Source organism: Haematobia irritans, chromosome 5, assembly GCF_050003625.1.
Source record: "Haematobia irritans isolate KBUSLIRL chromosome 5, ASM5000362v1, whole genome shotgun sequence".
Lineage (NCBI taxonomy): Eukaryota > Metazoa > Arthropoda > Insecta > Diptera > Muscidae > Haematobia > Haematobia irritans.
The window spans coordinates 158,683,774-158,709,678 of NC_134401.1; the positions used below are offsets into that span (position 1 = coordinate 158,683,774).

At 28.5% G+C, this 25,905-nt stretch overlaps 1 protein-coding gene across 1 annotated transcript; it reads left to right on the forward strand.

The window, feature by feature from the left end:
* Positions 1 to 23,856: 23,856 nt before the first annotated feature.
* Positions 23,857 to 24,709, forward strand: LOC142239235 (uncharacterized). Its single transcript, XM_075311006.1, has 2 exons — positions 23,857 to 24,163; positions 24,244 to 24,709. The coding sequence occupies exons 1-2, from the start codon at positions 23,975 to 23,977 to the stop codon at positions 24,589 to 24,591; spliced, it is 537 nt and encodes a 178-aa protein (XP_075167121.1). The 5' UTR covers positions 23,857 to 23,974; the 3' UTR covers positions 24,592 to 24,709.
* Positions 24,710 to 25,905: the final 1,196 nt, after the last annotated feature.

A 25,905-nucleotide genomic window follows, 5' to 3' on the forward strand; every position in this document is an offset into this window, starting at 1 on the left:
AATTTTCGAGAGAAATAAAATTTTGACAAAATTTTCGAGAGAAATAAAATTGTGACAAAATTTTCTATAGAAATTAAATTTTGACAAAATTTTCTATAGAAATAGAAATTTAAAAATGTTCTATAGAATTAAATGTTACAAAAATTTTCTATAGAAATAAGATTTTGTCAAAAAATTTTCAAGGTTTGAATAATAATGTTTGGTAAAATTTTCTATAAAAATAGAATTTTGACAAAATTTTCTATAAAAACAGAATTTTGACAAAATTTTCTATGGGAATAAAATTTTGACAAAATTTTCTATAGAAATGAAATGTTGACAAAATTTTCTATAGCAATAGAAATTTCGACAAAACTTTCTACAGAAATAAAATTTGACAAAATTTTCGAGAGAAATAAAATTTTGATAAATTTTCGAGAGAAATAAAATTTTGACAACATTTTCGAGAGAAATAAAATTTTGACAAAATTTTCTATAGAAATTAAATTTTGACAAAATTTTCTATAGAAATAGAAATTTTACCAAAATTTTCTACAGTAATAAAATTTTGATAAATTTTCGAGAGAAATAAAATGTTGACAAAATTTTCGGGAGAAATAAAATTTTGACAAAATTTTCTATGAGAATAAAATGTTGACAAAATTTTCTATACAACTAAAATTTTGACAAAATTTTCTGCAGAGAAAACAATTTTGACAAAATATTCTATAGAAATACCATTTTGGCAAAGTTTTCTACAGAAATAAAATTTTGACATAATTTCCTATACAAATAAAATTTTGACAAAATTTTCTATAGAAAAAATATTTTGACAAAATTTTCTACAGAGACAACAATTTTGACAAAATTTTCTATTGAAATAAAATTTTGACAAAATTTTCTATAGAAATAGAAATTTGAAAAAATTTTCTATAGAAATGCCATTTTGACAAAGTTTTCTACAGAAATACAATTTTGACATAATTTCCTATACAAATAAAATTTTGACAAAATTTTCTATAGAAATAAAATTTTGACAAAATGTTCTATAGAAATAAAATTTTGATAAAATTTTCTATAAAAAAAAATTTGACAAAATTTTCTATAGAAATAAAATTTTGACAAAAATTTCTACAGAAATAAAATTTTGACAAAATTTTCTACAGAGAAAAACATTTTGACAAAGTTTTCTATAGAAATAGAACTTTGAAAAAATGTTCTATAGAAATAAAATTTTGACAAAATTTTCTATAGTACTAGTTTCGGGAGAAATAAAATTTTGACAAAATTTTCTATGAGAATAAAATTTTGACAAAGTTTTCTACAGAAATAGAATTTTGACACAATTTCCTATACAAATAAAATTTTGACAAAATTTTCTATACAAATAAAATTTTGACAAAATTTTCTGCAGAGAAAACAATTTTGACAAAATTTTCTATAGAAATACCATTTTGGCAATGTTTTCTACAGAAATAAAATTTTGACATAATTTCCTATACAAATAAAATTTTGACAAAATCTTCTATAGAAATAATATTTTGACAAAATTTTCTACAGAGACAACAATTTTGACAAAATTTTCTATAGAAATAAAATTTTGACAAAAATTTCTGCAGAAATAAAATGTTGACAAAATTTCCTAGAGAAATGAAATTTTAACAAAATTTTCTACAGAGAAAAACATTTTGACAAAGTTTTCTATAGAAATAGAACTTTGAAAAAATTTTCTATAGAAATAAAATTTTGACAAAATTTTCTATAGTACTAGAAATTTTGACAAAATTTTTATAGAAATAAAATTTTGACAAAATGTTCTATACTAATATAAATTTCGACAAAATTTTCTGTAGAAATTAAATTTTGACAAAATTTTTTGGAGAAATTAAATTTTGACAAAATTTTTTGGAGAAATAAAATTTTGCAAAAAAAAATTCTATAGAAATAAAATGTTGACAATATTTTCTATTGAAATAGAATTTAGACACAATTTTCTACAGAAATAAAATTTCGAAAAAATTTTCTATAGAAATAAAATTTTGACAAAATTTTCAATAGAAATTTAATTTTGACAAAATTTTCTATAGAAATTCAAGTTTTCTGTAAAAATAAAATTTTGACAAAAATTTTTATAGAGTAAAATTTTGACATAATTTTCTGTAGAAATAAAATTTTGAGAAATTTTTCTATAGAAATAAAATATAGCAACAATTTTCTATAAAAATAAAATTTTAACAAAAATTTTTTACAAAAATAAGATCTAGACAAATTGTTTTATAGAAATAAAATGTTGACAAAATTTACTATGGAAATAGAATTTCGACAAAATTTTCTATAGAAATAAAATTTTTATGATTTTTTATATCATAATCTCGGCTATAGGTCTATAAATTAAACTTGAAATTGTTGGTTTCTTGTTTTTTTATTTTCCGATATTTCGGTTGACTTCGTCAGAACCGTTTTGAAGGATTTGCTCCGTTGTCTTGTTACTTCGCTGTCTGTTTTTCTACTGATTTTGACAAAATTTTCAATAGAAACTAAATTTTGACAAAATTTTCTATAGAAATAGAAATTTTCTATAGAAATAGAAATTTTCTATAGAAATAGAAATTTTCTTTAAAAATAAAATTTTGACAAAAATTTTTATAGAAATATAATTTTGACATAATTTTCTGTAGAAATAAAATTTGAAGAAAATGTTCTATAGAAATAAAATATAGCAACAATGTTCTATAAAAATAAAAGTTTAACAAAATTTTCTACAAAAATAAGATCTAGACAAATTGTTTTCTATAGAAAATTTTGTCAAAATTTAATTTTCAATAGAAATTAAATTTTGACAAAATTTTCTACAGAAAAAAATTTAGACAAAATCTTCTATATAAATAAAATTTTGACAAAATTATCTATGGAAATAGAATTTTGAAAAAATGTTCTATAGAAATAAATTTTTTCTTAATCTACCATTAATTATTGTTTCTGTAGTTATCCAATAATAATCAGTCCTCCAACAATAAAGATAATAAATTTCATTTTTAATTTACTGGATTTCATTTTTAATTTACTGTAGTAAAAGTCTGCAATAATTATAAAATCCCATTAACCCAGAAGCTAAAACGTGATAGCCATTAAAAAATCTAAAACGAAATTGACTTATCTTTGAATACCGCACCACCATGGGTGATGGTAGTGAATATTAAATATAGTTTATATATCTCCCATATGCTAAAAGGATCTTGCAATGCAATCCACATATAAACCATAGTTCATCTGTTTTTCTATATTTTGTTTTTTTTTTTTTTTTTTTTTATAGTGTAAAGAAAATCAAAATAAATAGTTTTAAATTATGTAGATAGTCCGGCAATTAAGTAAAATTACATTTGCCAACACAAACATCACCCACTAACACATACACATTCATACATTATACAAAGGGATATGCAAGGATATGCAACAGTAGCTTTGTTTTTCTGTTTTTTTTTTCTTTCTTGATTCTGCAATTGCCACAAAATTTGTTTTACATAATGTTACACCATTATGTACTTTTCACCTGCTTAATTAATTTTGATCCTGGCAAAATGTTACATAGCCACCACTACACAGACAGACAGCCAGCCATCGAAATGGAAGGACGGACGGACGTAAAGAGAAAGGACACTCTTTACGAGAATTTTATTATCGTATATAAAATAGCAACACATTTTATAGTAATTTTTTACACTGATTTTCATTTCTTTTGGCAGAGTAGAAGAATCAAAGCAAAAGTGAAGCCAAAAAGGATGCATCACTACTACTGCTATTACAGTAGTAGTATCCTGCTCCCCCCCCCCCAAAAAAAAAATTGTGTGTGTGTTTTTCCCATATTTGTCTGGTCTGGTGTGGATAGCCTTGTTTGAGGTTGGGGTTGAGGGAAAAGAAGTTGGTAAATGTTGGTAAGCACTTAATGCATTACATTTAAAATGCTTATCAACTGCATTTACTTAAATTGTTATACATATACTATCCAAAACATTCACACACTCACACAAACAATGACGTATATAGAGAGTCAGTGGTAGTTCGAGTGAGGCCTTCGTATATCGAGCCTCAAAGCAAATGTGATAGATCAAAGAGAAGGTTTAAAGCAGGGATGGGCAGAGAGGAACTTGTGTTCCTGTGTGAGTCAATATGATTTCTCTCTCTCTCTTTCTTTATGTATTTCGGGAAATGATATTTGAATTTGTGAAGACAATATTTTCTAAAAATTTAAGTTTCTAAAAAATAATTTTTAATACTATCCCAGCAAAAAAATTTGGAAGTTCTCCAAAGGCACAACCTTAAAAGCACTTCCAACAGATGCACTCCCAATAATGTTCTTTATTTTAAGTACCCAGGAAGTTCTTTTAATTCATTTATTTATAACTCGCTTTTTTCTTATTGTTAATGGGTAAATTAAATTCTTTTGTTTCAAACAGAGTAAGAATTCATAAAAAGGTACAAATCATTTAAATTTTGTCGACAAAAATGCTAAATCCAATCTGAAAAAATTGTGTTTTTTTGAAAATATTTCAGGTCAAACGTGTCCGACAAGCGTTAGAAGCCATTAAAAATAAAAAAAATATTTATTTGACAAAATATCACATAATTTTTTAATTTACATCCAAAACATTGAATTCGGATCACACCTAAAGAAGTGATGCAAATTCAGTGCAACAGCTGTTGAAATGGAGGACTTCCGTCCTATGACACACCCATGTTAAATTTAACGCTTCTGTGTCAATCTTGCACCAATTCTGGATCCAAAAAGACGACGCCTTTTTTTTGCTGGGATGTCTTGAAATCATGGGAAACATGTACGAGTTAATGTTATATATCATATCAAATACTGATTTTTTGCTCTTCTTACACTGTTAGAAAAATATGTTTTTCATATGTTCCGATATAAACAAAATGTGTTTCGGGCACGATTTTAAACCACAATATATTTAAGTGCGAACATGTAATGTTCCTAAACTAACACTAAATGTTTGGGACATCTATGTTAATATGTTAGAATATATTATGTTTGGGGCATCAATGTTTCATAAAAATCATATGTGTGAATACAAACATATATAAATTTACAAATTTCGACTAAACATACATATGTTGTGATATTTTATTCAAAGCGACAGAGAGAGTATAGAGAGAAATAGAGATGGAAACCGGGAGAGTTGACGAAAGATATCAATATAACACAGCAAAAGAGTCAAAAGAGAACAATTTCTGTAAAAACCGCTTGTATGTTGTTTCGGAAAACTGTTTTATGATAAGGCCAAAAATTTGATATGTTTAAGTCTAAATATCATTTAATTTGAATAAAGAGAATATACATTCTGAACCAAGAGAATAGACATTTGAAAAACAAACAGCTTATGTTTTCGCCTTGAGAGCAGCATTTTATGTATGTGTGGACATGTGTTTTGTTTATCATTTTGGCATTATGGGCACAATTTTTTTCTTGCTTCGTTAAAAGAAATCAGGGGTCTTCATAAAAATAACGAAAGGGCACTATACTCTTTTTAGAGTTGGGACAGTAAAATGAAATAAGGAGGAAATAGTGAAAAATTACACAGTAAAATGTAAAAAAACAAACTTTAGTTCCTCTTTATTAAAAAGTAGTCCACGAGGAGTTGACGGACACCATCAAATATAAAAGCGGGCATTAAGTTCGAGTTTTACAGCTAAAACAATTTAAAAAGTTTATTTTCTTTAAAATGAATTATTAAAGAAAAATAAAAGGCATTTTAGAGCGATGGTGTTAAATGCTAGTAAAAAACTGTTCACTCCTAAATAAATTCATGTTTATATTATAAAATTATGTATGTATGTTTATACTCGACTCCACGTTCTTCTTTTGTTAGTTTTTGAATTGCTTCCAAATTTTAAAGTTTTGTACAAAAACAGTTTTTTATTACAAGATTGTTATTTTTGCAATAAAAAATAATATGTTATCCAAAAATCAGTCAATTTCGTTTATATCAAGCACTGTTACTGACTATAAATCTTTAATAACACACATTTCGAAGTTTCATTTAAAAAAAATAATATAGTATAAATATAAATGTGTAAATTAAAAAAAAAAAAAAAAACAAAAAAAATGTTCGGTCGGAGCAGGGATTGAACCCACGACCCTTTGCATGCAAGGCAGACATGCTAACCACTGCTCCACGTGGCAAACAAATGTATGTTTCTGTTAAATAATGTTATGTTTGCATGGGCTCGTGGGCGCTGCAAACTATGCTATATAAATGTAACTTAAAACGATAATTATCTACTGGTGACTATAACAGCTACGTAGCCCAGTGGATAGTGTGTTGGCTTACAAACTGTATGGTCCTCGGTTCGATTCTCCGTGCAGGCGAAAGGTAAAATTTAAAAAATTTATAAAAGTGAATAATTTCTTCAACATTATTTGTATTACAGAGAAGTTTCCAATAACTAAAAAATTTCGTGGAAGTGAAAATTACGAGTATGTTAGGGAATGAGCACAATCGTGTTTGGGAAAAATTCTTCCAACCATATAATATTTTTGGCTCAAAATGCTTCCAAACATATAATATGTTCACATAAAACAAACATATTAATGTTTCGGCAGTATGCAATAATATATGTGCTTCCTGCAAAATATGTTTGGAACATATGTTAAAGAAGCAATTTTTTTTGAGGGTGTAGTAAGACAAGATTTTGAAGAGTGAGAGCGAAACGCCATATAGTCTCTTGTCCATCTTTGGTTTCAAGCTAAGGTGGGCAAAGATACTACGAGGCATTTCGCTCTCACTCTCAAAAATCTTCTCTTGCTAAGCAGGAGCACTATGCTACAAAACATTGTCACGCACATGTTTCCTATGATTTCAGGACCCATTTTTAGAAATTATTTCTAAAAAATTCACAAGGTATACGAAAATATTGTTAGTCATGAAAGTGTAAAACTTAATCTAAAATGGTAATTCCAAATTAAAGTATAATTTCTATATGGACACAAACTCAAAATTCTCCTCTCCCTTTTTTTTAAAGCCAGCTTATCCAACTCTCATAGCTGATAAACTTCTGGGAGAAAGGCCATCCAATCAACTCCATGATGGACAGACGGCCATGGGTAATAAACACTGTTGCCACTCGAGCAAAAATAATCTACCAACATTTGGAAAAAATTTTATCAAATCACTACCAAACAAAAAAATCTTATTTTGCAAAATTCATGGGTAATAAACACTGTTGCCACTCGAGCAAAAATAATCTACCAACATTTGGAAAAAATTTTATCAAATCACTACCAAACAAAAAATCTTATTTTGCAAAATTCTATAGAAAATTTTGCCAACACTTTATTCCCATAGAAAACTCTGCCAAAATTTTCTTTCTATAGAAAATTTTATTTCTATAGAAATTTTCGACAAAATTTTCTTTCTATAGAAAATTTTGACAAAATTTTCTTTCTATACAAAAATTTGTCAAAATTTTATTTCTATAGAAATATTAAATTCTGTCAAATTTTATTTCTACAGAAAAATTTTTTCAAAATTTTTATTTGTATAGAAAGTTTTGTCAAAATTTTATTTCTATAGAAAAATTTGTCAAAATTTTATTGCTATAGAAAATTTAATCAAATTTTTATACCTACAGACAATTTTGTCAAAATCGAATTTCGAAGAAATATATGACAAAATTTAATTCCTATAGAAAATTCTGTCAAACTATAATATTTTGTCAAAATTTTATTGCTACAGACAATTTAGTCAAAATTTTATTTCTATAGAATATTTTGTCAATATTTTATTGCTACAGATAATTTTGTCAAAATTCTATTTCTATAGATAATTGTGTCCAAATTTTATTTCAATAGATTTTTTTTCAAAATTTTTTTCTATAGAAAATTTTTCAAAATTTTATTTCTATAGAATATTTTTCAATATTTTATTTCTATAGAAAATTTGTTCAAAATTTTGGAAATTTTGTCAAAACTTTGGAAAATTTTGTCAAAATTTTATTTCTATAGAAAATTTTGTTAAAATTTTATTTCTATAGACAATTTTGTCAAAATTTTATTTTTATAGAAAATTTTGTCAAAATGTTATTTCTATAGAAAATTTTGTTAAAATTTAATTTCTATAGAAAATTTTGTCAAAATTTAATTTATTTCCATGATGGACTGACGGCCAGGGGTTATAAAAACTCGAGCCAAAAATAATCTACCAAAAGTTGGAGAAAATTTTATCAAAAAATTACCAAACAAACAATTCTTATTTTGTCAGAATTTTATTTCTATAGAAAATTTTGTCAAAACTGTATTTCTATAGAAATTTTTGACAAAATTTTATTGCTACAGACAATTTTATCAAAATTTAGTTTCTATACAAAATTTAGTCAAATTTTTATTTCTATGGAAAATTTTGACAAAATTTTATTTCTATGGAAAATTTTGTCAACATTTTATTTCTCTGGAAAATTTTGTCAAAATTTTATTTCATTAGAAAATTTTGTCAAAATGTTATTGCTACAGACAATTTTATCAAAATTTTATATCTATAGAAAATTTTGTCAAAATTTTATTTCTATGGAAAATATTGTCACAATTGTATTTCTGTAGAAATTTTTGACAAAATGTTGTTTCTATGAAAAATTTTGTCAAAATTTTATTTCTATGGAAAATTGTGTCACAATTGTATTTCTATAGAAATTTTTGTCAAAATGTTGTTTCTATGGAAAATTTTGTCAAAATTTTATTTCTATGGAAAATTTTGTTAAAATTTTATTTCTATAGGAAATTTTGTGAAAATATTATTGCTACAGACAATTTTATCAAAATTTAATTTCTATAGAAAATTTAGTTACATTTTTATTTCTATAGAAAAAAATTTCAAAATTGTATTTCTATAGAAATTTTTGACAAAATGTTATTTCTATGGAAAATATTGTCAAAATTTTATTTCTATAGAAGATTTTGTCAAAATTTTATTTCTATAGAAAATTTTGTAAAAATTTCATTTCTTTAGAAATTTTATGTCAAAATTTGATTCCTTTAGAAAATTTTTGTCAAAATTTTAATTCTTGTGAAAATTTTATCAAAGTTTTATTCCATAAAAAATTTTGTCAAAATTTTATTGCAACAGACAATTTTATAAAAATTATATTTCCATATAATATTTTCTTAAATTTATTTCTATAAATTATTTTGCCAAAATTTTATTTATATAGAAAATTTTGTCAAAATTTTATTTCTATAGAAAATTTTGTCAAAATTTTATTTCTATAGAAAATTTAGTCAAATTTTTAATGCTATGAAAAATTTTGTCAAAATTTTATTTCTATAGAAAATTTTGTCAAAATTTTAATTCTTTTGAAAATTTGATCAAGATTTTATTTAATCTCTTATACGGTGTTCCCACCAAGCATGTTTTGGGGTTTGAAATGTTTTCCCTTTATAAGCACTTCAAAACGAGTCGTTTTCGCCATACTAAAAAACAAGTTCAAAACACCAGTTTTCCTCCAAAAAAACGTCAATTTTAGAATGTGAACCCACCTAATTTAGAATATACCCCGAATAACATACCCTATCAAAATATATGTCAAAATATTGAAATAAGTTTCATAGAAAGAAAAGAATAAACAAAGACTTTTAAGAACATGGACATGTGAAAATAACATAAAAAAAAGTTTTCCCTTTGCGCTCGCGGTAATTATTTGGGCATAGGTTGCATATATGTGAATTTCTAGCTTCCATGGTAACTGTCAAACATCTCAACCCGGTGTGAACGGTGAAATGTTTTGGAAAAACGAATGAGGAAAACAAGAACATAGCATTAGAATTTAATTTCTATTGAAACATTTTTCAACATTTTATTTCTGTTGAAAATATTGTCAAAATTTTATTTTTACAAAAAATTTTTGTTTCTATAGAACATTTTGTCAAAATGTTATTTAATCTCGTAGAACTTGATTTCTGTAGAAAATTTTATCAAAATTTTATTTCTATATAAAATTTTGTCAAAATTTGTTTCTATAGAAAATTTTGTCAAAATTTTATTTCTATAGAAAATTTTTCAAAATTTTATTTCTATAGAAAATTTTGTCAAAATTTTACTTCTATAGAAAATTTTGTCAAAATTTTACTTCTATAGAAAATTTTGTCAAATTTTTTTTACAGAAATTTATTTATATAAAAGTTTGTAATGTACCTCTTAGTTGGGGCGGAATATTTTGCAAAATCTACCAAAACCTCAATAATTCTATCAATCTATCAAAGAGTAAAAAATCTACCATTTTTGGTAGAATTCTACCATTTGTGGCGTCTGTGGTTATAAAGCACCACCTATTAATTCTTAATCCAACGATTGATCCAAATTGGAGTCTAGCATCCTGTTTCTCTCCGATTTTCCCCTATGGGCATTCGTGAACAGAATTATACGATGGCATCTTGTTATGTTTTAGTACAACACATTTTGCGGCCTTCCCACCGCTACCCGCTAAACATTTATTAAGAGTATGTAGTAGGGCTACTCATATACAACCACACCTACTACTACCATTATCGTTTACTGGCAACCCAAGGCCATAAACTCTCCTCTAATGTTGAGGTAGGTTTGTGAACTCTCTTCCTCGCCTATGGTGAGAGTACAATGTTTACTGGGAAAAAGCTAGATTTTCCCTGCAAACATTTTCTATCGAAAGTGTATCGAAGTAGTTTCGCCGCGGAAGATAAAACTTTCGCAGGCGATATCATCTTCTTATCGAATTAGGGTCCCCGTTCGGGAACAAATGTCCCACTACGCGATAGTGTTCTCGGGGAATCGATCCAGTGACTAATAGTAGCTAGAAAAGCGATAGTTATTTTTTAAAAAATAAAAATGATGATCGGATGCACCGAGCATTGAACTCGGAACCTTTCGATTTCAAGTCAGAGGCTCTCCCTCTGTGCCACCCACGCTCGTTGGTTGATAGTGGCTTTTTACACACATGTACTCTCGAGAGGTGCTATTGAAAAATTTGCTATGTCGATGTATGGAGTTTATATTTAAATTTTTGATCGCTGTTAGAGTCGAATTTGTTTCGAAACGGAAACACCCCACGCGACAGTTGTTTTTATTGTTGCTGTGCTTGAGATTTTACTACCAGAAAACTTCCTGGCGATCAGAAATAGTGACATCTTAGCGAAATACGATAAAACTATCACCCAAATGTTGGCAGGGTTATGATAGCTATATGTAAGTATGTATGTATGTACTCTCTTATATTTTTTGGTGAAAATGTGTATGTGTTCGTTTGTCTTGCCTTGTAATTAGCTATGACTACGCGAATCTTTACTTCCATTTTGTTCGTTTTGGAGGAAGTTTTAGGTTTTGTTGTTGTTTTTTGTAGCTCTTGCCACAATTGTTGGAGTTTTTTATATTTTTTTTCTTGTTTTGAGATTATGTGTGTGTGCGGCTCTATGCTTGCAAAGCCAGAGGTGGCCACATGTCGGTAAATCTAGCTGTTGTGGACGTTTATCCGTTGTGAATTATGATGCTATTATTTATCAGGACCATGCAATGGTTTAGAGTGCAATGAAAACGCTTAAGTTTCAATCTTAAAGATGTCTGGGTTTAGTGAAAGGGTTTAGGTATTTAAGAAACTACAGAAAAGAACAAGCAAAAAAAAGATAAATTATTTCGATGTTTTGGCCTCCTTAATGGATATAGCTCAGTGGACTTTTCTGTAAAAAAAATTCTATGACTTGGCAATGAAGGCGCTACTAACAATAGCTAGAACTATTTACATTTTTGCAGATGTTAAAAACTCAAACTTTTCAAACAAATTGTGTTAAAATATTTCTAAATGCTTATTGCAATTGAAAATCGATATTTCATTGAATTATGTAGCGAGTTCCCATTTACCGACAATCCTCTACCTTCACTTTTCAAAAAATCTGACAAAAAGAAACCCTTTTTCCCACCTTCGCTCCATCCCGACTAGATATCGGAAAAGCTCGTATCCTATATTAATTTCACAAACTACCCAACGGTCTCTATAAATTCCAAGTAAATCGACAAAGTTTATTTCACTATTCCCCTTCCCCAACCAGATATTAATTAAATCACCTCCTCCCACATTCCCTGTTAATTTCAATTAGATCGGAGAAGCTTCAATTTTGCTCTATTTTTTTTTTAAGGGACGTCACTTTCACCGATAAAATATTGACAAACACAGAAGTGGATAACCCTTAACCTAAATCTAGAAACTTTCCTTCAAGTGTGGGGTACGGAGAAGGTTCCCTCCCTGTCGAAATACCCAAACAAAAGGTACACCATATTTCATAACCTTTCGGCCTTTGTAAATTTCAAGAACACTTGAGAATTTTAGTTTTTCAGTTTTGGAGGAGGTTTCCTCTCCCCGACCAAATATCGAAAAGTGATGAAGCGTATCTTGTGTAGATTTTCAAAAAGCGTGGCAAGGGGAGGCCTACCTTCCCGTCCAAATATCACAAAATCAGGTATCCAATACTAATTTCATTACCTCTCCCCACGCCCTCTGTAAATTTCAAGTAAATTGGAAAATTTTAAGTGTTTCTCTGTATGTACTTAAGAAGAATCGGATGTCTCCCTATGCCCTTTTATTTTCCTCCAACCAAATATTAAACAAGTAAGGAAAGTCTAAAGTCGGGCGGGGCCGACTATATTATACCCTGCACCACTTTGTAGATCTAAATTTTCGATACCATATCACATTCGTCAAATGTGTTGGGGCTATATATAAATGTTTGTCCCAAATACATACATTTCAATATCACTCGATCTGGACAGAATTTGATAGACTTCTACAAAATCTATAGACTCAAAATTTAAGTCGGCTAATGCACTATGGTGGAACACAATGTTAGTAAAAAAAATGGGAAACGTTTAAATCTGAAGCAATTTTAAGGAAACTTCGAAAAAGTTTATTTATGATTTATCGCTCGACATATATGTATTAGAAGTTTAGGAAAATTAGAGTAATTTTTAAAACTTTTCGACTAAGCAGTGGCGATTTTACAAGGAAAATGTTGGTATTTTGACCATTTTTGTCGAAATCAGAAAAACATATATATGGGAGCTATATCTAAATCTGAACCGATTTCAACCAAATTTAGCACGCATAGCAACAATGCTAATTCTACTCCCTGTGCAAAATTTCAACTAAATCGGAGTTAAAAAATGGCCTCTGTGGTCATATGAGTGTAAATCGGGCGAAAGCTATATATGGGAGCTATATCTAAATCTGAACCGATTTTAACCAAATTTGGCACGCATAGCAATAATGCTAATTCTACTCACTGTGCAAAATTTCAACTAACTCGGAGTTAAAAATTGGCCTCTGTGGTCATATGAGTGTAAATCGGCCGAAAACTATATATGGGATCTATATCTAAATCTGAACCGATTTCAACCAAATTTGGCACGCATAGCTACAATGCCTATTCTACTCCCTGTGCAAAAATTCAACTAATCGGAGCAAAAAATTGGCCTCTGTGGTCATATGAGTGTAAATCGGCCGAAAGATATATATGGGAGCTATATCTAAATCTGAACCGATTTCAATAAAATTTGGCACACTTGACTTTAGTACTAATTGTTCTTCTTGTACAAAATTTTAAGCAAATTAGAGTAAAACTCTGGCTTCTGGGGCTATATAAGTCCATATCGGGCGAAATATATATATGGGAGCTATATCTAAATCTGAACCGATTTTAACCAAATTTGGCACACATAGCAACAATGCTAATTCTACTCCCTGTGCAAAATTTCAATTAAATCGGAGTAAAAGATTGGCCACTGTGGTCATATGAGTGTAAATCGGGCGAGCGATATATATGGGAGCTATATCTAAATCTGAACCGATTTCAATAAAATTTGGCACACTTGACTATAGTACTATAATACTATTCTGAGCCAAAAAAAAAAAAAACACATACTTGTGCCAAATTTGAAGTCGATTGGACTACAACTGCGAACTAGACTTTGATCACAAAAATGTGTTCACAGACAGACGGACGGCTATATCGACTCAGGAGCCCACCCTGAGCATTTGTCCCAAAGACACCATGTGTCTATCTCGTCTCCTTCTGGGTGTTGCAAACATATGCACTAACTTATAATACCCTGTTCCACAGTCTGGCGCAGGGTATAACAATAAGGAACCTGATATAAATTTCATAACCTCACCCAGTTTTTCTGTAAAATTTCATTCGGAGAATTTTAGTTTAGTTTTCACTGTACTTAAAAAGAAAAGTCGGGCAAGAGCAGTTCCTCTCTCCGACCAAATATCGGAAAATAAAGTAGCCGTTCTTTGCTAAGACGCCCCCTTCAAAGTTCCCTAAAAATTTCTAGCACATCAGATAATTTTGTTTAAATTTTCCAAAAAGTCTGACAAGGGGGAGGTCTCCCCTCCCCGTTCAAATATTAACACATCAGGTACCCCATATTAATTTCATAACCTTACCGCATGTTCTCTATAAATCTCAAGTAAATCAGAGAACGTGAATGAACTAACACTGTCCTTGAAAAAAAAAGTCTGACAAAGGGAGGTCTCCCTTCGCGACCAAATATCGAAAAATAAAGTAGCGGATCTTGGTTTAGGTGCCAACCTTCACTGACAATTACAGGAAAATCGGTCAAATTTGGTCCAATTTTCAAAAAGTCCAGCAAATGGGAGGTCACCTTCCGCGACCAGGTATCAAAAAATGAGGTACCCTATTTTCACCACATGAGCACCCCCTTTGATCTCTGAAAGTTTCAAGTAAATTGGTTCAGCCGTTTCAGAGCTTACCCGGAAGATATTAACAAACAAATAGACAAACATACTTCGAATTTTACATATAGAATATAGAAGATAGCCCCTTTTAAAATAAAACAATTACTTCGAATTAAAACCCTTAAAGCTGGAAATTTATAAGACACCCACCCCCTTCCCCTTTCCCGCCAAGTAATTTTCGACTTTTGAAAATCTGGTCACTTTTTCCCAGTTAGTAAAATATTTTTGGCTTTATGCCAATTTGTTTTACTTCACAAACAATCGACGTAGAAATATTTATGTACGGAAGAGTAGCTAGCTATCTTCCCATATATTCAACAATAGAAACATTTAAAGTGTTGGTATTAGTGTGGGTGAGTCAACACCTATTAGAGAGTATCATCCCCCCGCCTTTCCCCATTCACTCATTTTACTCAGTACTCGTGGATAGACTATCTATGTCGAATGTATGAAGGTTAGTTTTTATTTATGGTTAAAGATGTGTTTCTGTTGTTCTTCTCATAGGGTAACATTGCAAAAGAGAGATAGTTTTGTAGGAAAACCAAATAAAAATGTCCAAAAAGAATGGACATATAAAAACAAAGAGATAGTACAACACCAACTATAATACCAATGAAGAGAATGAGAGAGAACACAAAAAGGTAAATGATGTTTGCTTCATATGTAACAAATTTTGTCACTTTGCCATTTTTTCGGATGACGATATAGCACTACTACCGCCACTATAGTGGTTGTTGTTGTTTTAGCTACGAATGTGCAACATGGTTGTTTGATGGCATTGCTTGTTATACTCCCCGCACTCCACAAACACCCAACAAAAAAAGTAAATAAAAAACCAAGTATTTTTTCCACCCATCATTTCTCTCACACTCACTCTATGCAATAGCATCTCTTAACTGTAGATACATGAGGAAGCTGTGTGGAGAGAGCTCTGAATTGCATTCATGGTGAAATGCTTTAGCTTCGGTCATTCGTTCATTTGTTTGTTTGCTTACAATAACACAATATGCTAGACCCAATCGTCAATATCCACCACCCCACTCCACCCCCTATCAATGCTACTGTTTTGTAGGACAAATAAATACTGGCTTCGTGTGACCCTCTTCGTTTTTGATTGTTGTAGGTGTTTGTTTGGGTGTTAAATAAAAGTGGCAATTCGATTACCAAAAAGGAGGAATGTAGCACAAGCAACAATAACAACAAACAAAAAAACGAGTGTGGTAAATTGGCTGTTTTTCAACACATGCGACATCTGTTTACTGTAGACCAGACACCCAAACACACATTCACAATCAAACAAACATCCATTCATACACAACACCATACACACATACTGTTTATCACTATCATAGCCAAATAAAGACAGGATCTATAGAAAGTAAAACAAAAATTGGTGCAAAAAAGACAGCTATCCTAAAAATTCGGATACCGATTTAAGAAGAAAATGGAAGATGGATAAAATATTGAAATTTATTTTTGTAAATCAAATTTCAATGAATCTGTGTGGGTAAAAAGCAGCATTGCCAATTTGGTTAGATCTGTTTTTTTTAAGTCCTTTAGGAAAAAAATCTTTCATGATCTCCCAGCAAAAAAATTTGGAAGTTCTTCTAAAGGTACAACTTTAAAAGCACCGTCAAATATCTCTTCCCAATGATGCTCTTTTTGTTTTAACTACGCAGGAAGTTTTTTTACCCCCATTTTCATGATGCTCCGTTACTGCTACGTTAGCTAACGAACTTTTAAACCGCCCTATGGACATATCTGTCATCTTGCCTCTATATTCCATATGTCAGTTAGAAACGTAACTGCTGAAAATTTTTCAGTTAAAGTTAAACAGAGAAAAGATATTTCAATTTAGTTTCTGTTAACTGGCAGTTAAAGCCTAACGCAGCTACATAAAAATTACCGTTAATCCATTTTTATACCCTCCACCATAGGATGGGGGGTATATTAACTTTGTCATTCCGTTTGTAACACATCGAAATATTGCTCTAAGACCCCATAAAGTATATATATTCTGGGTCGTGGTGAAATTCTGAGTCGATCTGAGCATGTCCGTCCGTCCGTCCGTCCGTCCGTCCGTCTGTTGAAATCACGCTAACTTCCGAACGAAACAAGCTATCGACTTGAAACTTGGCACAAGTAGTTGTTATTGATGTAGGTCGGATGGTATTGCAAATGGGCCATATCGGTCCACTTTTACGTATAGCCCCCATATAAACGGACCCCCAAATTTGGCTTGCGAGGCCTCTAAGAGAAGCAAATTCCATCCGATCCGGCTGAAATTTGGTACATGGTGTTAGTATATGGTCTCTAACAACCATGCAAAAATTGGTTCACATCGGTCTATAATTATATATAGCCCCCATATAAACCGATCCCCCGATTTGGCTTGCGAGGCCTCTAAGAGAAGCAAATTTCATCCGATCCGGCTGAAATTTGGTACATGGTGTTAGTCTATGGTCTCTAACAACCATGCAAAAATTGGTCCACATCGGTCCATAATTATATATAGCCCCCATATAAACCGATCCCCCGATTTGGCTTGCGAGGCCTCTAAGTGAAGCAAATTTCATCCGATCCGGCTGAAATTTGGTACATGGTGTTAGTATATGGTCTCTAACAACTATGCAAAAAGTGGTCCACATCGGTCAATAATTATATATAGCCTTCATATAAACCGATCCCCCGATTTGGCTTGCGAGGCCTCTAAGTGAAGCAAATTTCATCCGATCCGGCTGGAATTTGGTACATGGTGTTAGTATATGGTCTCTAACAACCGTGCAAAAATTGGTCCACATCGGTCCATAATTATATATAGCCCCCATATAAACCGATCCCCAGATTTGACCTCCGGAGCCCCTTGGAAGAGAAAAATTCATCCGATTCGGTTGAAATTTGGTATGTGATGTTAGTATATGGTATCCAACAACCATGCAGGAATTGGTTCATATCAGTCCATAATTATATATAGCACCCATATAAACCGATCCCCAGATTTGACCTCCGGTGCCTTTTGGAGAAGCAAAATTTATCCGATCTGGTTGAAATTTTGTACGTGTATAGTATATGATATTTAACAACCATGCCAAAAGTGGTCCATATCAGTCCATAATCACATATAGCCCCATATAAACCGATCCCGAGATTTGGTTTTGGAGCCTCTTGGAGGAGCAAATTTCATCCGAGTCAGTTGAAATTTGGTACATTGTGCTAGTATATGGCCGTTAACAACCATGCCTAGCTAGGTCCATATCGGTTTATAGTTATATATAGCCCTCAGATCCATATCACTAATTGTATATAGCCCCCATATAAGCGACCCCCATATGTCAATTCTGGCTCCCTACGTACCGTGCAAAAGTCCATATCGATCCGTAATTATTTGAAGACTTACCTACACATTTTTTTTTTGTCTAATGTATACCACGTATGGACTAACTCACAATTTAGAAAACGATTTAAGATACCACAACCCAAGTAATTCGATTGTGGATGACAGTCTTTCGTAGACGTTTCTACGCAATCCATGGTGGAGGGTACATAAGATTCGGCCTGGCCGAACTTACGGCCGTTTATACTTGTTTTAAACTGTTTTTTTCATATTTTTATTTTGGGTACTTTTAACTTTTTTGGTGTCAAATAGTTAAAAAAAACAGAATAAGAATTAATAAAATGGTTCAAATTATGTAAATTTTGTCGAAAAAAATGGTAAATCCATTCCAGGCAAATTGTGAATTGTTGAAAATATTTGAGACCCAAAAGTTCAGACAAGCTATAGAATCAAAAAAAATATATATGTAAAGGGTGATTTGTTAAGAGCTTGATAACTTTTTAAAAAAAAAAAACGCATAAAATTTGCAAAATCTCATCGGTTCTTTATTTGAAACGTTAGATTGGTCCATGACATTTACTTTTTGAAGATAATTTCATTTAAATGTTGACCGCGGCTGCGTCTTAGGTGGTCCATTCGGAAAGTCCAATTTTGGGCAACTTTTTCGAGCATTTCGGCCGGAATAGCCCGAATTTCTTCGGAAATGTTGTCTTCCAAAGCTGGAATAGTTGCTGGCTTATTTCTGTAGACTTTAGACTTGACGTAGCCCCACAAAAAATAGTCTAAAGGCGTCAAATCGCATGATCTTGGTGGCCAACTTACCGGTCCATTTCTTGAGATGAATTGTTCTCCGAAGTTTTCCCTCAAAATGGCCATAGAATCGCGAGCTGTGTGGCATGTAGCGCCATCTTGTTGAAACCACATGTCAACCAAGTTCAGTTCTTCCATTTTTGGCAACAGAAAGTTTGTTAGCATCGAACGATAGCGATCGCCATTCACCGTAACGTTGCGTCCAACAGCATCTTTGAAAAAATACGGTCCAATGATTCCACCAGCGTACAAACCACACCAAACAGTGCATTTTTCGGGATGCATGGGCAGTTCTTGAACGGCTTCTGGTTGCTCTTCACTCCAAATGCGGCAATTTTGCTTATTTACGTAGCCATTCAACCAGAAATGAGCCTCATCGCTGAACAAAATTTGTCGATAAAAAAGCGGATTTTCTGCCAACTTTTCTAGGGCCCATTCACTGAAAATTCGACGTTGTGGCAGATCGTAAGTCTATTCATGATGAAATGTCAAAGCATACTGAGCATCTTTCTCTTTGACACCATGTCTAAAATCCCACGTGATCTGTCAAATACTAATGCATGAAAATCCTAACCTCAAAAGAATCACCCTTTATATATTTATGTATTTGGCAAAATATCACAAACTTCTTTAATTCACATCCACAACACTGAATTCGGATCAAGCCAAATTCAATACAATGGCTACTGAAATGGTGGATATCCGTACTACCCTCTGTTGTCAGTATTTTTCTGGCTCTTGTCCCCAAGTTATGATGTTTTCGTCCCCAAAAATCAACAATTTAAATTAAATTCCTCACAAAAATCCCCATTACATTTTTGACACTTTATTTTTGCAAAACTAAAAAATAATAAAACTAAAGGCTCTCCTGTAGAAAATCTGCAATAATCAAAACTTAAAATTTTTAAAATCCAGCAAGTTGCAATGCAATTAGATCAAGATTGCGAACCACAACACCAAGAGACAGGTGAACGTCTTCCAAATGTTGGATATATGAAAATGGGAGTTCGGAGTTCCTTGCATTTATGAACGAAAATTTATTTCTAAATATTCAAGTAGTTGAGAAAATTTTCTATATAAAAAAAAATTTAGAGAAAATTTTATATAGAGAAAAAAAATTTGACAAAATGTTCTACATAGAAATAAAAATTTGACAAAATTTTCTGTAGAAAAACAATATTGACAAAATTTTCTATAGAAATAAAATTTTGACAAAATTTTCAATAGAAACACAATTTTGACCAAATTTTCTATAGGAATAAAATTTTGACCAAATTTTCCATAGGAATAAAATTTTGACCAAATTTTTTATAGAAATAAAATTTTGACAAAATTTTCTATAGAAATAAAAGTTTGACAAAAATTTCTTAAGAAATAAATTTTTGACAAAATTTTCTATAGAAATAAAAGTATGGCAAAATATTCTATAGAAATAACATTTTAACAAAATTTTCTGTAGAAATAAAATTTTGACAACGCTTTCTATAGAAAGAAAGGTTTGACGAAATTTGCTACTGAAATAAAAGTTTGATGAAATTTGCTATAGAAATAAAATTTTCACAAAATTTTCTATAGAAACAAAATTTTGTCAAAATTTTCTATCAAAATAAAATTTTGACAAAATTTTCTATAGAAATAAGATTATGACAAATATATCTATAGAAATAAAATTTTGACAAAATTTTCTATAGAAATAAAATTTTGACAATAATTTCTACAGAAATAAAATTTTGACAAAATTTTCTACAGAAATAAAATTTTGACAAAATTTTCTGTAGAAATAAAATTTTGACAAAATGTCCTATATAGAAAGAATTTACAAAATGTTCTCTAGAAATACATTTTTGACAAAATTTTCTATAGAAATAAAAGCTTGACAAAACTGTGTATATAAATAGAGATTTTGACAAAATTTTCTATAGAAAGAAAATTTTCACAAAATTTTTTGTAAAAATAAAAGTTTAACTACATTTTCTATAAAATCTTGACAAAATAATCTATAGAAATAAAATTTTGACAAAATTTTTAATAGAAATAAAATTTTGACAAAACTTTCTGTAGACATAAAAGTTTGACTAAATTTTCTATAGAAATAAAATTTTGACAAAATTTTCTATAGAAATAAAAGTTTGACAAAATTTTCTATAGAAATAAAATTTTGATAAAATTTTCAATAGAAGTAAAATTTTGACAAAATTTTCTGTAGAAAAAAAATTAGACAACAATTTTCTATAGAAATAAAATGTTGACAAAATTTTCTATAGAAATAAAATTTTGCCAAACTTTTCTATAGAAATAACATTTGGCAAAAATTCTCTACTGTAATAAAATGTTGACAAAATTTTCATCAGAAATAAAATTTTGACAAAATTTTCTATAGAAATAAAATTTTGACAAAATGTTCTATAGAAGTACAATTTTGATACATTTTTCTATTTGATAAAAATTTTTGTAGCAAAAAAAATTTACAAAATTTTCTATAGAAATAAAATCTTGACAAAAATATCTATAGAAATAAAATTTTGACAAAATTTTCTATAGAAATAAAATTTTGACAAAATTTTCTATAGAAATAAAATTTTGATAAAATTTTCTACAGAAATAACATATTAAAAAATCTGAAATAGAAATAAAATTTTGACAAAACTGCGTACATAAATAGAGATTTTGACAAAATTTTCTATAGAAAGAAAATTCTCACAAAAATTTTTATAAAAATAAAAGTTTAACTACATTTTCTATAGAAATAAAATTTTGACAAAATATTCTATAGAAATAGAATTTTGAAAAAATTTTTAATAGAAATAAAATTTTGACAAAAGTTTTTGCAGAAATAAAATTTTGACTAAATTTCCTATAGAAATAAAATTTTGACAAAATTTTCTATAGAAATAATAGTTTGACAAAATTTTCTATAGAAATAAAATTTTGATAAAATTTTTAATAGAAATAAAATTTTGACAAAATTTTCTATAGAACAAAAATTTTGACAAAATTTTCAATAGAAAAAAAATTAGAAAAAAATTTTCTATAGAAATAAAATTTTGACAAAATTTTCTATAGAAATAAAATTTTGGCAAAATTTTTTATAGACATAACATTTTGACAAAATTTTCTACTGTAATAAAATGTTGACAAAATTTTCATCAGAAATAAAATTTTGACAAAATTTTCGATAGAAATAACATTTTGACAAAATTTTCTATAGAAGTAAAATTTTGATAAAATTTTCTACAGAAGCAAAATTTTGATAAATTTTTCTATAGAAATAAAAATTTTTACCAAATATTCTATAGAAATAAAAGTTTGACAAGATTTTCTATAGAAATTAATATTTTGAATAAATTTTTTATAGAAAAAAAAAATTACAAAATTTTCTATAGAAATAAAATCTTGACAAAAATTTCTATAGAAATAAAATTTTGACAAAATTTTCTATAGAAATAAAATTTTGATAAAAATTTCTCCCTTCGTTTTGTTTTGTTATTGTTGGTTTTGTTCTTTAAGCATTGTTGTTGTTTTTTTTATTGCAGCTTAAAACCATACATTGACTAAACTACAAGTGTAGCTTAACCAACAGAGGAAAAGAATGTTTGTCAAATTTATTTGGGCAAAGCCCTATAGACTGCAAGATGGTTGGATGGACGCACGTTTCGGAATTACCACATTCATCATCAGCATTCTCTACTTGCAGCAAAACTATCAACCAATTATCAGAATAAATTCAGTCAGTTTATTAAACCCAACAAAAACCACACTTGAACCCTCCGAAAAAAGGTTTTACATTGATAGCTTTTTTTCTTTAGAAATAAAATTTTGACAAAATTTTCTATAGAAGTAAAATTTTGATAAAATTTTCAATAGAAATAAAATTTTGACAAAATTTTCTGTAGAAAAAAAATTAGACAAAAATTTTCTATAGAAATAACATTTTGACAAAATTTTTAACCGTAAAAAATGTTGACAAAATTTTCATCAGAAATAAAATTTTGACAAAATTTTCTATTTTGACAAAATTTTTTATTTTGACAAAATTTTATATTTTGACAAAATTTTATATTTTGACAAAATGTTCTATTTTGACAAAATTTTCGATAGAAATAACATTTTGACAAAATTTTCTATAGAAGTAAAATTTTGATAAAATTTTCTATATAAGTAAAATGTTGATAAAATTTTCTATAGAAATAAAATTTTGACAAAATTTTCTATAGAAAAAAAATTTACAAAATTTTCTATAGAAAAAAAATTTACAAAATTTTCTGCAGGAATAAAATTTAGACAAAATTTTCTATATAAAAAAATTTTGACAAAATTTTCATCAGAAATAAAATTTTGACAAAATTTTCTATTTTGTCAAAATTTTCGATAGAGATAAAATTTTGACAAAATTTTGTGTAGAAATAAAATTCTTACAAAATATTCTATAGAAGTAAATTTTTGATAAAATTTTCAATAGAAATAAAATTTTGACAAAATTTTCTGTAGAAAAAAAAATTAGACAAAAATTTTCTATAGAAATAAAATTTTTACAAAATATTCTATAGAAATAAAATTTTTACAAAATTTTCTATAGAAAACCAATTTTACAAAATTTTCTATAGAAAAAAAATTTACAAAATTTTCTATAGAAATAAAATTTTGACAAACTTTTCTATATAAAAAATTTTTGACAACATTTTATACATAGAAATAAGTATTTTACAAAATGTTCTATATAAATTTGCTTTAGAAACACAATTTTTTGTAAATAAATAGAAATTTTGACAAAATTGTCTATGTTGACAAAATGTTGACAAAATTTTGTGTAGAAATAAAACTTTGAATTGGTTGAATTAAGCCTACCTACCTATTTTGGCCCATATAATTATCGAATGAATTTTGAGTACCTTAGCTTTCTATGTTATACCATGAGCATGCTAAGCAAACTAAAAAAACTCAATTTCTGTCATAAATCATTGAATATGTCAATCGTAATTAATTTTATTTTTTTTTTTATTCTGTGGATTATTTACAAGAGTTTTGATTTAATTTTGATTTCGACAAAAAAAAACGAAGTTTAAAACTATGACCGATATCAAAAAAGATGAACGCTGTGTCCTTTGTTTAGAAGAGAAAGAATTTCCCGTATTAATAAGTTGTGGCCACTCTTTTTGTTCGAAATGTTTTGAAATCTTTAAATCATATGATCAATATAAATGGGCTAAAAAATGCCCTATATGTCGTGAAGATCTAATGGATGAGGATGACCCATCGGTGAGATATACCAAAAAACAAAATGACAATGAAACTCAAAACTGAAAAGAAAAATTCTCTCCCAATTCTATACGCCATAGCTTTTAATTGAGGAAGATTCCATGGACCCTGAAAATGCTTACGTAATCTCAGATTTTGATGATTTTATGACCTCTGAAGAAGACGAAGTAGTAGAAGAGTATTACTATGATGATGACGAGTTTGAGGCTACATTTAGTGAAACAGATACTGAAAATATTTTCTATTTAGAAGAAGAAGCCTCTTTATGGTCAGACATTGATGATGAACCAAATGCTGACTTAGATGATGCTGGTCATTTTCCCTCCGCTACAGCGGATGAATCATGGACAACAGCCATATATATTTGGGATGACGATGGTGATGATGATGAAGAAGAAATCGAGGAAGATGATATTGTTGTTGATTGAATGAATGTTGTGTGATATTTTGTGTGGTATAATTTGTCATATTTTTGAACAACGAACAACTTTTGGAATGGAGATTTCCCATCTGGCTGGGGGAATTTCCTCTAGACCAACTTTGAAATTTTAATTTTGTCATGCAAATAGTGTGTGTTCTCAAGTGTACTAGAGCAATGTACTAAGAACTTAAGGGACATTATCCTGTAATTTTACTTCATAATTCACATTTTGTTTCTATAGACAATATTATTTCTATAGAACATTTTCTCAACATTTTATTTCTTTAGAAAATTTTGTTAAAATTTTATTTTTATCGCAAATTTTGTCAAAATTTTATTTCCATAGAGAATTTTGTCAAATTTTATTGCTATGGAAAATTTTGTCAAAATTTTATTTCTATAGAGAATTTTGCAAAAATTTTATTTCTATCGCAAATTTTGTCAAAATTTTATTTCTATCGCAAATTTTATAACTACCAAAATTTTATTTCTAGAGAAAATTTTATCAAAATTTAATTTCTAGAGAAAATTTTATCAAAATTTAGTTTCTATAGAAAATTTTGTCAAAATTTAGTTTCTATAGAAAATTTTGTCAAAATTTTATTTCTATGGGAAATTTTGTCAAACTTCTAGAGAAAATTTTATCAAAATTTGGTTTCTATAGAAAATTTTGACAAAATTTTATTTTTAAGACAAAATTTCCCAAAATTTTCTTTCTATGTATAATTTTGTCAAATATTATTTCTATAGAAAATTTTCTCAAAATTTTCTTTCTATAAAAAATTTTGTGAAAATTTTATTTTTAAAACAAAATTTCTCAAAATTTTCTTTCTATGTAAAATTTTGTCAAATTTTATTTCAATAGAAAATGTTCTCAAAATTTTATTTCTATAGAAAATTATGTCAAATTTTATGTCTATAGAAAATTTTGTAAAAATTTTATTTCTATAACAAATTTTTTCTAAATTTTATTTCTATAACAATTTTTTTCTAAATTTTATTTCTATAGAAAATTTTATCAAAATTTAATTTCTATAGAAAATTTTGTCAAAATTTTATTTCTGTAGAAAATTTTCTCAAAATTTTATTTCTATAGAAAATTTTCTCAATATTTTATTTCTATAAAAAATTTTCTCAAAATTTTATTTCTTTAAAAAATTTTGTCAAAATTGTATTTCTGTAGAAAATTTTGTTAAAATTTTATTTATATAGACAATTTTGTCAAAATTTTATTTCTATAGAAAATTTTGTCAAAATTTTATTTCTATAGAAAATTTTGTCAAAATTTTATTTCTATAGAAAATGTTATCAAAATTTTATT

What these genes read in the sequence shown, in the direction of transcription:
- LOC142239235 (XM_075311006.1), top strand. Translation starts at nt 23,975, where the DNA reads ATGACCGATATCAAAAAAGATGAACGCTGTGTCCTTTGTTTAGAAGAG. An exon ending in TGGATGAGGATGACCCATCG is followed by an intron (nt 24,164 to 24,243) that starts GTGAGATATACC and finishes TATACGCCATAG; the next exon opens with CTTTTAATTGAGGAAGATTC.